Raw genomic sequence first — 13,046 nt, forward strand, 5'->3', positions numbered from 1 at the left:
GGTACATTGTATGTCTGTTGTCTGATGACCAGCCTAGGTAAATTTGGAAAGGCTCATCACCAGGTGGGCCACAAAGTATTTACTTTTTTAATTATAGCAACTATTGAAGACCTAAATTATTATAGGAGTATTGTCAAATGTTTTGGTGCAGGAACTACCCATGTGAATGAAATTATAGACCTTTAAAGTATTGAAAGTTTATTGAAATCTATGCAACAAGCCATGTTTAACCAGATCTTCCATACCTTGTCAAAGTTAGGTTGTAGCATACTTTTCTTCAGTCCTAGCCTTGTTAGGAGAGCATTGCCTGACAACAAAATTTTCATGCATTTAATGAACATCTGGAAGGCTCAAAATCTCTTAACTAACTTGCAGTTTTTTTTTAATGTTTTAGGTGGAGCAGAATCCATTGTTAGGATTTGGTGCTATTGCTATTGCTGTGCTATGTTCAGGATTTGCAGGTAAATCCTAAAAATATTGCTTTCTTTCAGCATTAGAGGATTGAAAAACACAGTAAGTGGGGAATGTTTGTCTGGCTTTATCACAATTGCCAATTTTCCCCCCTTATTATTACAGTCTGACTTTCTCATACAGGATAAGTCTCACTAAAGTTTTAAGATGCAAGCACAAAAATTCATTTTTTAATCCCCTTACCTTTAGGAAATGCATATAGCAATGGCTTAAACTCAAGGCTTCATCCTTTACTCAAATTCTAAGGATAATATAGTAATGCTACACTTATCAGGTAAACAGTTCGAGCAGCCCTAGCCTTCCTTAACACAGCTTTAATCCTGAAAATAAATGAAAAAGATCTCCAAGTAGCAAAAGGAAGTAGCAAGAAGTAGAAGTCTCAAAGCCAAAGGACTCTATCCCTTAAGAAAGATGTGGCAGCCTGTAGGCCATACCTATTGACTGAGAATTTCATGCGACTAAGATGGAGCATTTGCCTTGTCCTGGCCATCTACAAAACTTATCTTTCTCTTCCCTAGCCCAGCCCCCTTCTTCTTCCACCCATTAGTATTTCTGTGAATGTACCGCTGTCCTACGGGTCTCCCCGGCCCAGTCTCGGGTTATCCTGCCACTGTCCTCACCCACATCTCCAGACCAGTGTCCACACCACGCTGTTTCTCCTCCCCATCTCATGTCCATCCTTTTTCCCCCACTCACAGTCACCGCCTTAGTTCAGGCCCTTATTTGCCAACATCTTAAGGGTCCTCCCTGCCCCAGGCCTCTCACACTCTACTCCATTCTGGGAGTTAGTAACTCCTTTGTGTATATCTGTCTTTATGAACTTGCTGTTTATGCTGTCTGTGTTTATGGCGCTTGTCTCCCATAGCAGAATGTATTCTGTGTGCTAGCACTTGTTTCCTTCTTTGTCCTCGTACCCTTAGAGCCCAGCGTTTTGTCTGGCACCCAGAAGGTGCTTTAATACTTTTTGACTGGTGTTCGTTCTGCATTTAAATATAATATTTTTTAAAAAAAAGTAAAATAAATGCCCCAATTTAAGTCTTGTGGTTTTATAGAAAAGGCTGAGGACTATGAAGCAGGTATGATAGCACCATTACGTGGACTCAGAACTGGTTGAATGGCTGCTTTGATGTTACCTTTTGAAGGTCTCCTGTGGAATACCTCAGCTAGGAAGGAAACCTCAGATACTATATGATAGGATTCAGAGTTATTGACAACTTAAATAAAACATTGGACCACACCAAGAAAGGTAACATTTAGAAGAGATAAATATGAATTCTCATACATGGATTCAAATAATCAAAGTACAGAATGGGAGAGGCACGGCTGGACAGCAATTCCTCTCTAAATGATAGAGTGGTTTTACTAGACTGTAAATAAAAATTAATGGTGTGCCCTGGCAACCAATGAAGTTAATGCATTCTTAGGCCATCTTAGCTGCCATCGAGGCACAGATTCCGGAAATAAAGCATTTATGCTGCTCTGGCCGCACATTTGGAGTATCCCGTTCCGTCGTGGGCCATGTTTTTGTAAGGACACTGCTGAGCCCGGGTGCCCAGAGAGCTGGGCGGAGGGTTTCAAGGTCATGCTGTGTGAGCATTAGTGGAAGGAACTGGGGCCATTTAGCCCACAGGAGAGAAGACTCAAGGGGTAGATCACAGCTGTGCTGAAGCCTGGGAAGGGCTGCCCCATGCAAGAGGGATTAATGGCTCCCTCTGTGGGGTTGGGGGCAGAAGGAGGCGAGAAGCAAATGTAAGCCAACATGTAGAAACTTCCCAGCAACCGCAGCTTTGAAAAGTGGAATAGATTGGCTTGGGATAGAGTTGTTTTGCTCACACCATAGTCCAACAGACCATCTGAATGACCACTTGCCATCGGATGTAGATTGAGGACTAGATGGTCACAGAGATTCCTTTCCATTTTGAATTTCTGAAGGGACAGCTAGGTGGTTCAATGGATAAAGAGCCAGGCCTGGATAGAGAAGGCTTGGGTTCAAATTTGTCCCCTGACACACCTTAACTAGGTGACCCTGGGCAAGTCACTTAACCTCCATTGCCTAGCTTACCCTCTTCTGCCTTGGAAGCAGTACACAATATTGATTTTTTTTTTTTTTAAATCCTTAACTTCTATGTATTGGCTGCTAGGTGGAAGAGGGGGAAGGGTGGGCAATGGGGGTCAAGTGACTTGCCCAGGGTCACACAGCTGGGAAGTGTCTGATGTCAGATTTGAACCTAGGACCTCCTGTCTCTAGGCCTGACTCTTAATACACTAGGCTACCCAGCTGCCCCCACAATATGGATTCTAAGACAGAAGGTAAGGATTTGGTTAGAAAAAAAGAAGAAATAAAAGAATTTGAAATTCTGGGAATAAGAAACTTAAAATGACAAAATATGTGTAGCATTTTGCAAGTCTTAAAGGATGAATTGCAATTAAATGAAAAGACTTAAGCTTTAAATTCTATTTTAGTTATATTATTTATACTGTAAATAATTAAAATGATTATTAGGATTAGTGTACAAATTTCATTAATTTATTATCTGGTTGGTTTTATTAGGAAATGATTCACAGTTTTTTATGGTTTTCTAGCTGGCAGCAGTAAAACTTTCATTGTCTTAAAATAGGCCAGAGAACCTAATGTGAACCAACCTTGCTATATTAAAGGCAGACACTTTGTCCTTAGAAGATATTAACATTAAAAGATTTTGTACCCTTTATTCCTTTTAAACTGTAAAATTGAGGCAGCTAAGTGGCTTAGTGGCTAGAAAGCTAGGCTTGGAGACAAAAGGTCCTAGGTTCAAATGTGTGGCCTCACACACTTTCCAGCTGTGTGACCCTGGGCAAGTCACTTAACTCCAGTCACCTAGCCCTTACCGCTCTTCTGCCTTGGAACCAATATTTAGTATTGATTCTAAAATAGAATGTAAGAGTTTAAAAAATAATAAAATGTACAGTCAAGGCTAAATTTTGTATAAAGCTTTAGGAAATCCATGTCGCAATTTGGCTGCGTATATGTATTAATAATAAAACAAAGGCAGCTAGGTAGTGGATAGTTTGGTATTTTAAGTTAGGAAGAACTTCAGATACTTACTCGCTGTGTGACTCTGAGCAGATTACTTAGCCTGTCACCCCCACCGCCCCCTTATCTGTAGAAAAAGGGTAATAACATCTGCTTCACTGGATTGTTGTGAGGGTTTGAAGGAGGTACTGTTTAAAAGTACTGTCTATGAAGATTGCTGTGGCTACTGTCATTTTTGTTATTATAACAAACACTGAATGCCCAAGCAGCTAATATTTTATTGGAGATTTTAATAAGCCAGTTCTGGAAAAGTTGTGACCCCGCAGAATCCCTGGTGTTCAACTTGAATAAATCCGGGACCATGGACATTTTGCCTGACTTAAGTTTTAAAAATGTGGTATTATCTGTTTTATTATGTTTTTATTTATCGTGACAAGCATTTCCCAGTCACGCTTTATTCTGACGTGGGGTGCACGTGGCAGTGACACCTGTGCCGTAGATAAATAAACTTAAGTGATAGAGGTAGTTTAATTATTTGAAACTATTAGTCAGTTATTTTTTCCTCTCTTGGATTTGTCTTGAATGGTATTTACAATTTGTTATTTATATGGCCTTTCTCCCAGGAGTGTATTTTGAAAAAGTTTTAAAGAGTTCGGATACTTCCTTATGGGTGAGAAATATCCAGATGTACTTATCTGGGATCGTAGTGACACTAGCTGCTGTCTACATGTCCGATGGAGCTGAAGTTATAGAAAAGGGATTTTTCCATGGCTATACATACTACGTCTGGTTTGTGATCTGTAAGTATCTCAGCAGTTGGTTTACTTTGCTAAGCTCCCATCTTGAGGCATCGCAGTATTTGGAGGTGATCCCTTCACTCCCGTGTACATCAGAGAACAGAATGTTGGTTTGATTGACTTGCTTTAGCAGTGTAGCTGTCTCAAAGCGAGTGCCTCCATAGTGAAAACTTATTAGAGGGAAACTCTTTGTATAGTCAAGAGTCGGCTGCGTCACGTCCCCTTGGGCATCTGAGAGGAAACCTTATTACGAAGAAATGACCATTTTCACTGGCATTTGTTTGCCAGAGGCTCCCTAAAATTGGAAAGTAAAAGTTCCTCTGAACATTCACCGCAACAGGATTTTTTGCTTAATGACTCCGATTTCTGTTTATCTCGCAGTGCTTGCCAGCGTTGGAGGACTCTATACTTCTATTGTGGTCAAATACACAGATAATATCATGAAAGGATTTTCTGCAGCAGCGGCCATTGTCCTTTCTACTATTGCTTCAGTCATCCTGTTTGGATTACAGATAAGTATGTCCTAAGTTCCCGATGCTTTCCCACATCCACTTTTAAGATGAGCTGTTTGCTGCTATTAACAAGTGAGAAGAGGATGGGGTGCACAGGTAGATGTTTTGGAGAATGCTCACCTAGAAGCAAGAAAAACAGTGGGGGCTAGCTCCACTCTGCCACATGGCTGCTTTCTGTTGCCAAGGTCAGCTGTCTTTGCCTTCCTTTCTATCCCTGAGCAAGACCCTGCCATAGATACAGTGAATGGAGCAGAAGGACCCCTAGACTTGGAGTGGAAGATCTGAATTCAGATCCTGGCCCTGCTCTGTGTGCCACAGACAAACCACTTCCCCTTCTTGGTTTCCTCAGCTATAAAATGAGAGCTTCTAGACTAGACTTGATTATTGCTAGTGTAGTAATGATTAAAGCTAAAGTAGTCACAAGGAAATGGTTTTTGCAATATATAATGTAATAAGAAGTTTCATTTGAATCAATTGAGAAGTCAAAGAGAATAGCATATTCCTCATCTTACTCTGAATCTTGTTTAAATGTCTTTGTCTAATAAGCACAAATCAAATTAGAATTTTTTCTTTTAAACAGATGTCAGTCTGTGTATATGTATATAAAATATTTATATGTATTTGCACTACATATAAAACATATACAGTACATATACACATACACATAAAATATACAATTCATCACTACCAGGGACATTCTGTCACTTCTGCCATGGTTTTTTTTGTAGTCCACAGCAAGTATTAAAATAGCTTCTGAATCACTTAAACAGTAGGGCTTTTACAAAAGCCTTTTTATATGTTTCGATGTAATAATTTCCCTTTCTGGACATTTGTTAAGATGGCAAAGATTAATCCAATAACTGAACAATTCATGAAATCCCATGGAAAGGAGAGGAAACTGGCATAAACATGCCAGATGGTTCTTGTTACTGATGAAATTCCAGATTAATTTGGAGAAAAGACCCCATATTATAGGAGTCCTGAATAAAGCTTTATAGAGGCTAATTGTTATTTTCACAGATTGAGTATTTAGTAGATCTTTGCTTTCACTGGCATAGGGACTTCCTAATGAAGAAATGTCCTCTGCTCATGAAGAGAAGTAGCTTTTCTGGGACTTCTGACCTTGGCTGCTTAGGACCTAGAAGTGAATGATTTGTCCAAGTGACCACTGACAGTCTCTGTCAGTAAGGAACTGAACCTGGGTCTTACTGACCCTGAGATAACATCTGAGGCCCTTGCTGCCCTCTCAGTATTGTTTAAAGGTCTCATATCACACATACACACACACACACCCCAGTTTGGTTTTAATCATAGTCACCTATTAACTTCATGACAAAGGAAGGTAGATAAAAATCGAGTTACTTAGTAGTAACAAGATTCTTTTGTCCTTGGCACTTGTTAGAACTTGGATAGAACATTTAATGAAACACCTGACAGGGATAGCCTTTGCTTATATTCCTCACTTAGATAAGTTTAAGAAAAGTCAGCAGACCGCCAATCAAGCATTTTCTTTCCATCTTTATTCACTGGATGGGTAGCAGTTTTGAAGTTAAGTCAGGAGTTAAGTTAAAACTGGAGTTTAACAATAAGTCTTCTGAATGCTACTATTGTCCATCACTTTTGACATTTGCTGGGGTTTAAAAATTCTGTCTTGTCCACTGATGATTTGGTTTATTCCTCAGAATCCCAGTTTAAGATGGAAAAGACTAGACTAATAGAAGTCCTCACTACAACTCCCTATACCAAGTCAAACAGCTAATGGAAGTAGTTTCTCCATAATAGCATGAAGATGCAATTAGTGCAGGGTGTGATGCCTAAGCAGGTGGAAGATCTTGTGATTGTGTCTTTGTAGTTCAGCAGCTCCAGTAGCCTTTGGAGAAATAGTCCTAGAAGTCACCTGTGGCACTCAGAAGTTAAGTGACTTGCTTAAAATCACACAGCAAGTATCAAGGCACAACTATATGAAGCTCCCTTAATTTGTGTGTCAAAACTCAATGTTCACAGGAAATTGCTAGTCAGTGACTGTGTCCAGTGTGATTGGGCTGGTGGTAGACAAATGGCTGTTTGAATGTAGCAAGTTATTAAAACCAGATTAAAATTTATTGTCTGTCTACTTTGAAAGCTGGAAACAACACAAAAGGCTTTTCAAAATGTCCAGTGATAAAAAGTGAGTTGGGAAATGTTAATTATAAAATTGTTCTGTTTTCTTTCAGCACTAAACTTTGCTTTGGGTACCCTTCTCGTGTGTATTTCAATATATCTTTATGGATTACCCAGACAAGACACAACAGTGATCCAAGCGGAAGAAACCACTTCAAAAGAGAGACTCATTCACATGTGATGTTGTTTCTAAGATTAAAATATTTATATAAACAAACAAGAAACAACCCAAAAAACTACAGCCTTAAGCTAATCCTAGAAGGTAGCTTTAACAAAACAAAAAACTTGAATGTATGGCATGAGAAATTAATTCTTAGTCAAGGAATGTGTTGCCAACATGGAAAGGGGTTCACTTTGTACAATTTTAGGAAAACAGGAATTATTGTATATAATGTACATAAAAAGAATTCTAGTGCTTTAAAAAAATAATGTGGGGTGTGGTTCTAGATGATTGATATTTTAAAGTGCCAAAGTTTTTTTTTTGCACTAATGGGACTCTTGGTCAAGTACTAGCAGAAGAGAAAGTCCCTCTCCACCTTGCAATGCATGTAATCTTACTCCAACTGAGGCTTAGGCCACCTTCAAAGAGGATGCAGAAGCAAGATGGGTCAATTCAGAGACAGACTGAACATGTTATTTCTTCATGGACTAAATCTACTTCATGACTAATTATATTTAGGTGGTGACTTAGTGCTTCTTTAGCACTGTATCTGTGCCATTATTAATCTCAAATCCAGTTTTTCTTCATAAAACTTTTTACACCACTTTTGTACTCTTTTATAAAACAATCAGCTGTTGGATTCATCAAGAGTAATTTGTGAAACCAGTGTTTTTTTTAAATCTCCATAATGTTCATGGGGAATTCAGCAATAAATCTAATTTATTTACATAATCCTTATGCCTAATCTCTAGAATATAATTGTAGCACTATCTATCTCTCATTAAGGTTTTGCAAGAAAAAAACATTGTCATTATTATACACTGTGCATTTTTCTTCTTGGGCTGGCTTTGGTGTTCACTTTGCCAGTTGTTCTCAATATACTTGTTAGTGTTGACTTTTTAAACTAGCCTGCCAGACATTGAACATTTTGAGAGAGAAAGTATAGTAGAATCTGCAAGCAGAAATTGGATAAAACACAAATTTTGTTTTATGTGAAGCTAATTACTGTTTCTCACTTTTTCCTGTCCACCATTTAACTGTTAAAGAGATTGTAGAAAAGCACAAAATTGAGCCCAGACTATATACAGGCACATATACAATTCTGAAATTGAAATTTAGACTACAGACTAGGTCTACAGGTTGAGGGGGTCTATATATTTAAATAGATAAAAATAGTCTGAGCCCAATTTCATATATGTATGTGTTGTCAAATGTCAGTTTTCCTGCTGCCTAGATCCAAGGAGTGAATGAGGATTTTATTAAGCACTTACTATGTGTCTAAAGCACTGTGCTGTGCACTGAGTATACAAAAAGTGGAAATAGTTCAATGTTCTTTTGGGGAAAAACAATGCTTATAGGAAGTTTGCACTGGGAACAACTCAGATGAAAAGGTCCCACGGTCCTTGTCACGCAATGGAAAAAGTTAAGCAATTATTTTCTTTTGCTAAAGAAGAAAAAATTTTGAGGGAGTGAGATATAGGTAGGAATGCTTAAACATAAATCAGACACATATGGATTCTGGCATTGATAAAATTTTATATTAAATTCCCTTTCATTTTCAACTGTAAAACAGATGACTGGGATTCCATTGTTTTTCTTTACAAATTACATCCTAGATACAGGTGTGATTCCAAGAAGTTTCATTCCATTGGCTAGGACAGAACGAACAGCTTTAAAAAGATGAAGTCTGGCCTACAAAACAAAAATCAAAGTATCAGCAGTTGTTTCTCCTGTAGATAGATTGCTGGCAATTTTACTTGGCTAAGAGATTTTGTGAAACAAAAAAGATGATTGATTAAAACCTTTAAAAAAAACCATCAGGGACTCAAATTCCAACACAAATATTAATATAAAAATAGCCCTGTTGTAAAATTGCTCTTCCTGGACTATGAGATCCTTGGAAGATATTTCCCAAAATATGGAATAAAAATTGCTTTACAAGCACAGATATTATTAAATTGTCTAAAAATCAGAGCAACAAAGGAAAACTTTATGTGCATAATTATTTTAGAAAACCTGTATGGTATTTTAAAGATTCTGAGTTCCATTATATTAACTAGGCATAATGTAGGAAATCAACTGGTAAACCCAAATGATAAAGTAACAAACCTCAGCTACTTCAGGGAGTCTGCCTTTTATTTGGAGTGTTTTGTGAGCCACAGCTGTAAGATGACTGAAACAGGAAGAGAGAAAGGGTAGTTATATGGAGTATTTCAATGAATAATAATGTTGGAAACAACCTTATCAGGCTATAGAACATTCTTGAAATGTAGCAATGGAATCCACAATTGCTACCATCCCTATAAAACGGGGGAATTTTAGAGTGAAACTGAGGAAATTATATAATTATACTTACTTTCATACAAAAAAATGAGCCCACATAATTTTCAAACAGAAAAATGAATAGCAGTGACTTTCTTTCACTTTGCACAGAAAAGCACAAGAAATTGATGTAACCTACTGAGGTTGCTAAATCTCATTTTTTGGGAAGAGGAAATTGGTCAGGAAACTAAATGACTTACCAAGGCTATACAGCTTTGAAAGAACTAGAACTAGATCCTGTGTCCTCTGACTTCCAGCTCAGTGCTCTTCCTTTCACAGTATGAAAAGTCAACAAGTTCTTTTTTTTTTGAAGAATAAGGAACTACTTTTTCTTTGTCCAGGTGTCCCTATTCTCTCACACAAATTTAAAATATGGAGCAACTAAATTCCCAGCTGTGTATATTGCTATGTATACTACCTAAATGGGTAAAATAACCATTCACATTTGTTTGTTGTTGAACAGTTAATCTGCAGTCATTTAGTTCTCACGCAGTCCACTTAAAAGAGCAAGCTACTTTTCCCTTCCATATTCACTCTTCTCACTTCCTAAGACACCAGAAACAACACATTGGTTTCCCCCATATTCTTTGGTAAGGAATATCGTCAAGCAGAAGACTATACCAAGGCTTCTGATTCCTAAAACAATAGTTAATTTTAAAAATCCACTTAGCCTTGCTCATAACAGTTATGCTTTGCATAAATCCCTAGATTCTAGATGTTAGATTTTTACTACTAAGTGGGGCTTTTTAAAGTCCATTGAAATAAGAAGAACAACAAATATAGTCATATAACTAAGAGATGATGGATCATAATATATGCTTTTTCTTTTCTCTTTTGTGATCTTGCTTTTCTTAGAAGGAATAATTGTTTTCCAGAAGATTGGACCCAACTTTTTTGTTCCAAATTTGTTGAAGATTTTATAGCATTCTAGGTGGTTTTAGTAGACAGATAAAGGGAAGCTTTAGTAGAATGTTAAGGAAATACATGATATCATAAGCTCAATTGACTACGAAGATGAAATAAATATCACTTCTAATTCCCTTTTATGATTTTCAGAATACCCTACAATAATATCTAAGCTAAAGGGCTTAATGCTAGAGGATTTTGGCTGAAAGAACCATGGCAAAACTAGAATTTGGCTTAAGAAAACATCTTCAACCCGAGTCTCCTCAAAGAGCGAATGCAGAGTGAAAGTAAGAACTCAGTGGGCATGAAGGGCCTGAGATTTCTAAGACTATATTCTACATTTATTTATTTATTTATTTATTTAAACTTTTACCTTCATCTTAGAATCAATACTGTGTATTGGTTCCAAGGCAGAAGAGTGGTATGGGCTGGGCAATGGGGGTTAAGTGACTTGCCCAGGGTCACACAGGTAGGAAATGTCTGAGGCCAGATTTGAAGCTAGGACCTCCCGTCTCTAGGCCTGACTCTCAATCCACTGAGCCCCCTATATTCTATATTTCTAAGACTATATGTAATCTAAGATTCTGTCAGCCAGCCACTGGAAGCAAGACTAGACCCACCCAAACACCATGGTCTAGTCACTTGAAGTAGTTTTTCTGGGGCTCACATCTGGGTTAATAGTGTCTCATCTTACCTCAGTGTTACAAGGTAACTGACAATATGCCTGGGTTGAAGGTCCTGAGAAGATTTAAAAAGCACCTCATCATACCTAAGGAAAAAGATTAAAAGAATATAGGTTCAAGGAATGACCATTGCCATTCTGTAGGACCTATTTTTAGCCCTCAGCCATGGTGTTATTTGGGAGCCATCACAATGAGGTAAGAAATTTCAATGGAAGTACTGACAAAAGCTCCAATTAAATATAAGCTTGTTTATTGTACGTATCCCACAATTTAGAACTCAGGAGAGAAGTTCTGATGAACAATGGCCCCTTCTTTCTTTGTGTGGATACAAACCCTGTTATGATCTCGTGACCACTTGCACAAGGGATGACTTGGGTTCTGCAAAGTTTGTCAGCCTGTGTTAGGAACAAGCTTTAATTTTGATGACAGATGTCTATGGGGAGAGTTCAATTCTTTTCTCTTCCTTTTCTCTCTCTTTTATCTCAAACCAATTACAATGTTCAAAGCTCCAAGTGTATAGATCTAGAAACAAGTGCAACAGATAACACTTTGGTTCCCAACAATTACATTCTTCCATTGGAACTACTGTGAAGTGACATAAACTAACCAGCGACTTTCAGAGAAGAGATGCTGGTTGTACAATAAAGGAGAAAGCTGGGGAGCCACTCTGGAGCACTGTGTATCCTTGTACTAACCTGCTAGAAATCATGCTGGACACTAAGAGATTTGTAACACCACCTTTGTACTATCAATTGTAGGGCATCTCTTGCAATAATTAATTAACCGTTTGGATACATAGTTGTGTGCAGGGTAAGCATAGCTGCTTTTTCTCTTTCCTAATGTAGTTGCTGATCTACCACGGAAACTCTCATTTGGAAAGATTTATCACTAATTGTTGGTATTTAAATAGTGGGAGAATTTGATCAATCCACTTCATTTTAAGGGGAAAAACCCTATGAAGCACATACTGCTAGACCTCCTGATCTAAGCTAACAAGGAATCTTGAAACAATCAATTAGAAATTTATTTTAGCTGCATGGAGTATAAGCATGATGCCAAAAAGCCAGTTTATAGGCTTATGCACTTTGACAAAGCAGTATTTTTCTTATCTGGGTAAAAATCCATTGCTCAAGCTCAGGGAATATCATCTACTCTGTCAACAAGAAAACTAAGGGAGGCCCTTTTCTCACCAAAATGCTGTTATGCTCTGCATATATAAAAGTACTTCTAACTACCTGTATCCTAACCTAAGTACATTACTTTTTCAGTTCCTGCAAGGAGAAAACCATTGCCAGCCAGGAAGCAATTCCCAGGATAACTGCTAGGAGAAAGAAGCATTGTTTCTAGCCATCTGTAGCCTTCTCCCTTTTCTAGAATAAACTAAGATTAGTTTTTAAGTGGGAAAACTGCTTACACATACAGGAGTTAGGCTCAAGACTCAGAGTACTGATACGGGATAGACAGCACAGCTTGTTGGGTCAATAACTTGTCAGGGAACAGCCAATCCTATTTCTTTAAATTCTTCCCAAAAGGAATGAACCAATGTCTTAAAAATACATTTGAGATTTTTAAAAAAAGGCAGATAACAAATTGTGGTATGTGCTGGTGATGGACTACTATTGTGCTAAAAGGAATAATAAACTGGAGGAATTCCATGTGAACTGGAAAGACCTCCAGGAACTGATGCAGAGCAAAAGGAGCAGAGCCAGAAGAACATTGTTCACAGAGACTGATACACTGTGGTACAATCGAATGTAATATAGACTTCTGTACCAGCAGCAATTCAATGACCCAGGATAATTCTGAGGGATTTATGGAAAAGAACACTACCCACATTCAGAGGATGAACTACAGGAGTGGAAACACAGAAGAAAAACAACTTCTTGAACACATGGGTTGAGGCAGACATGACTGGGGATGTAGACTAGAAACTACCACACCAATGTAACTATCAATAATATGGAAATAGGTCTTGATCAATGACACATGTTAAAACCAGGGGAAATGCGCATCGGCTATGGG

The 13,046-nt window shown here is 38.0% G+C and overlaps 2 protein-coding genes across 2 annotated transcripts in view; one reads left to right on the plus strand and one right to left on the minus strand.

Moving 5' to 3' along the window:
• The window catches only part of SLC35A1 (solute carrier family 35 member A1), a 72,555-nt gene extending 64,710 nt beyond the window's left edge, over positions 1-7,845 (plus strand). Inside the window, exons 5-8 of the mRNA XM_044675385.1 lie at positions 395-461; positions 4,108-4,284; positions 4,663-4,797; positions 7,007-7,845. Coding sequence (XP_044531320.1) covers positions 395-461; positions 4,108-4,284; positions 4,663-4,797; positions 7,007-7,134 — 507 coding nt within the window. The 3' untranslated portion in view covers positions 7,135-7,845. The remainder of the gene's footprint in view (positions 1-394; positions 462-4,107; positions 4,285-4,662; positions 4,798-7,006) is intronic.
• A 254-nt stretch (positions 7,846-8,099) lies between these two features.
• The window catches only part of RARS2 (arginyl-tRNA synthetase 2, mitochondrial), a 75,232-nt gene continuing 70,285 nt past the window's right edge, over positions 8,100-13,046 (minus strand). Inside the window, exons 18-20 of the mRNA XM_044676369.1 lie at positions 11,036-11,110; positions 9,223-9,286; positions 8,100-8,805 (exon numbers count right to left, since the gene is read on the minus strand). Of these exons, the coding sequence (XP_044532304.1) occupies positions 8,719-8,805; positions 9,223-9,286; positions 11,036-11,110 (226 nt within the window). The 3' untranslated portion in view covers positions 8,100-8,718. The remainder of the gene's footprint in view (positions 8,806-9,222; positions 9,287-11,035; positions 11,111-13,046) is intronic.

Source organism: Gracilinanus agilis, chromosome 4, assembly GCF_016433145.1.
Source record: "Gracilinanus agilis isolate LMUSP501 chromosome 4, AgileGrace, whole genome shotgun sequence".
NCBI lineage: Eukaryota > Metazoa > Chordata > Mammalia > Didelphimorphia > Didelphidae > Gracilinanus > Gracilinanus agilis.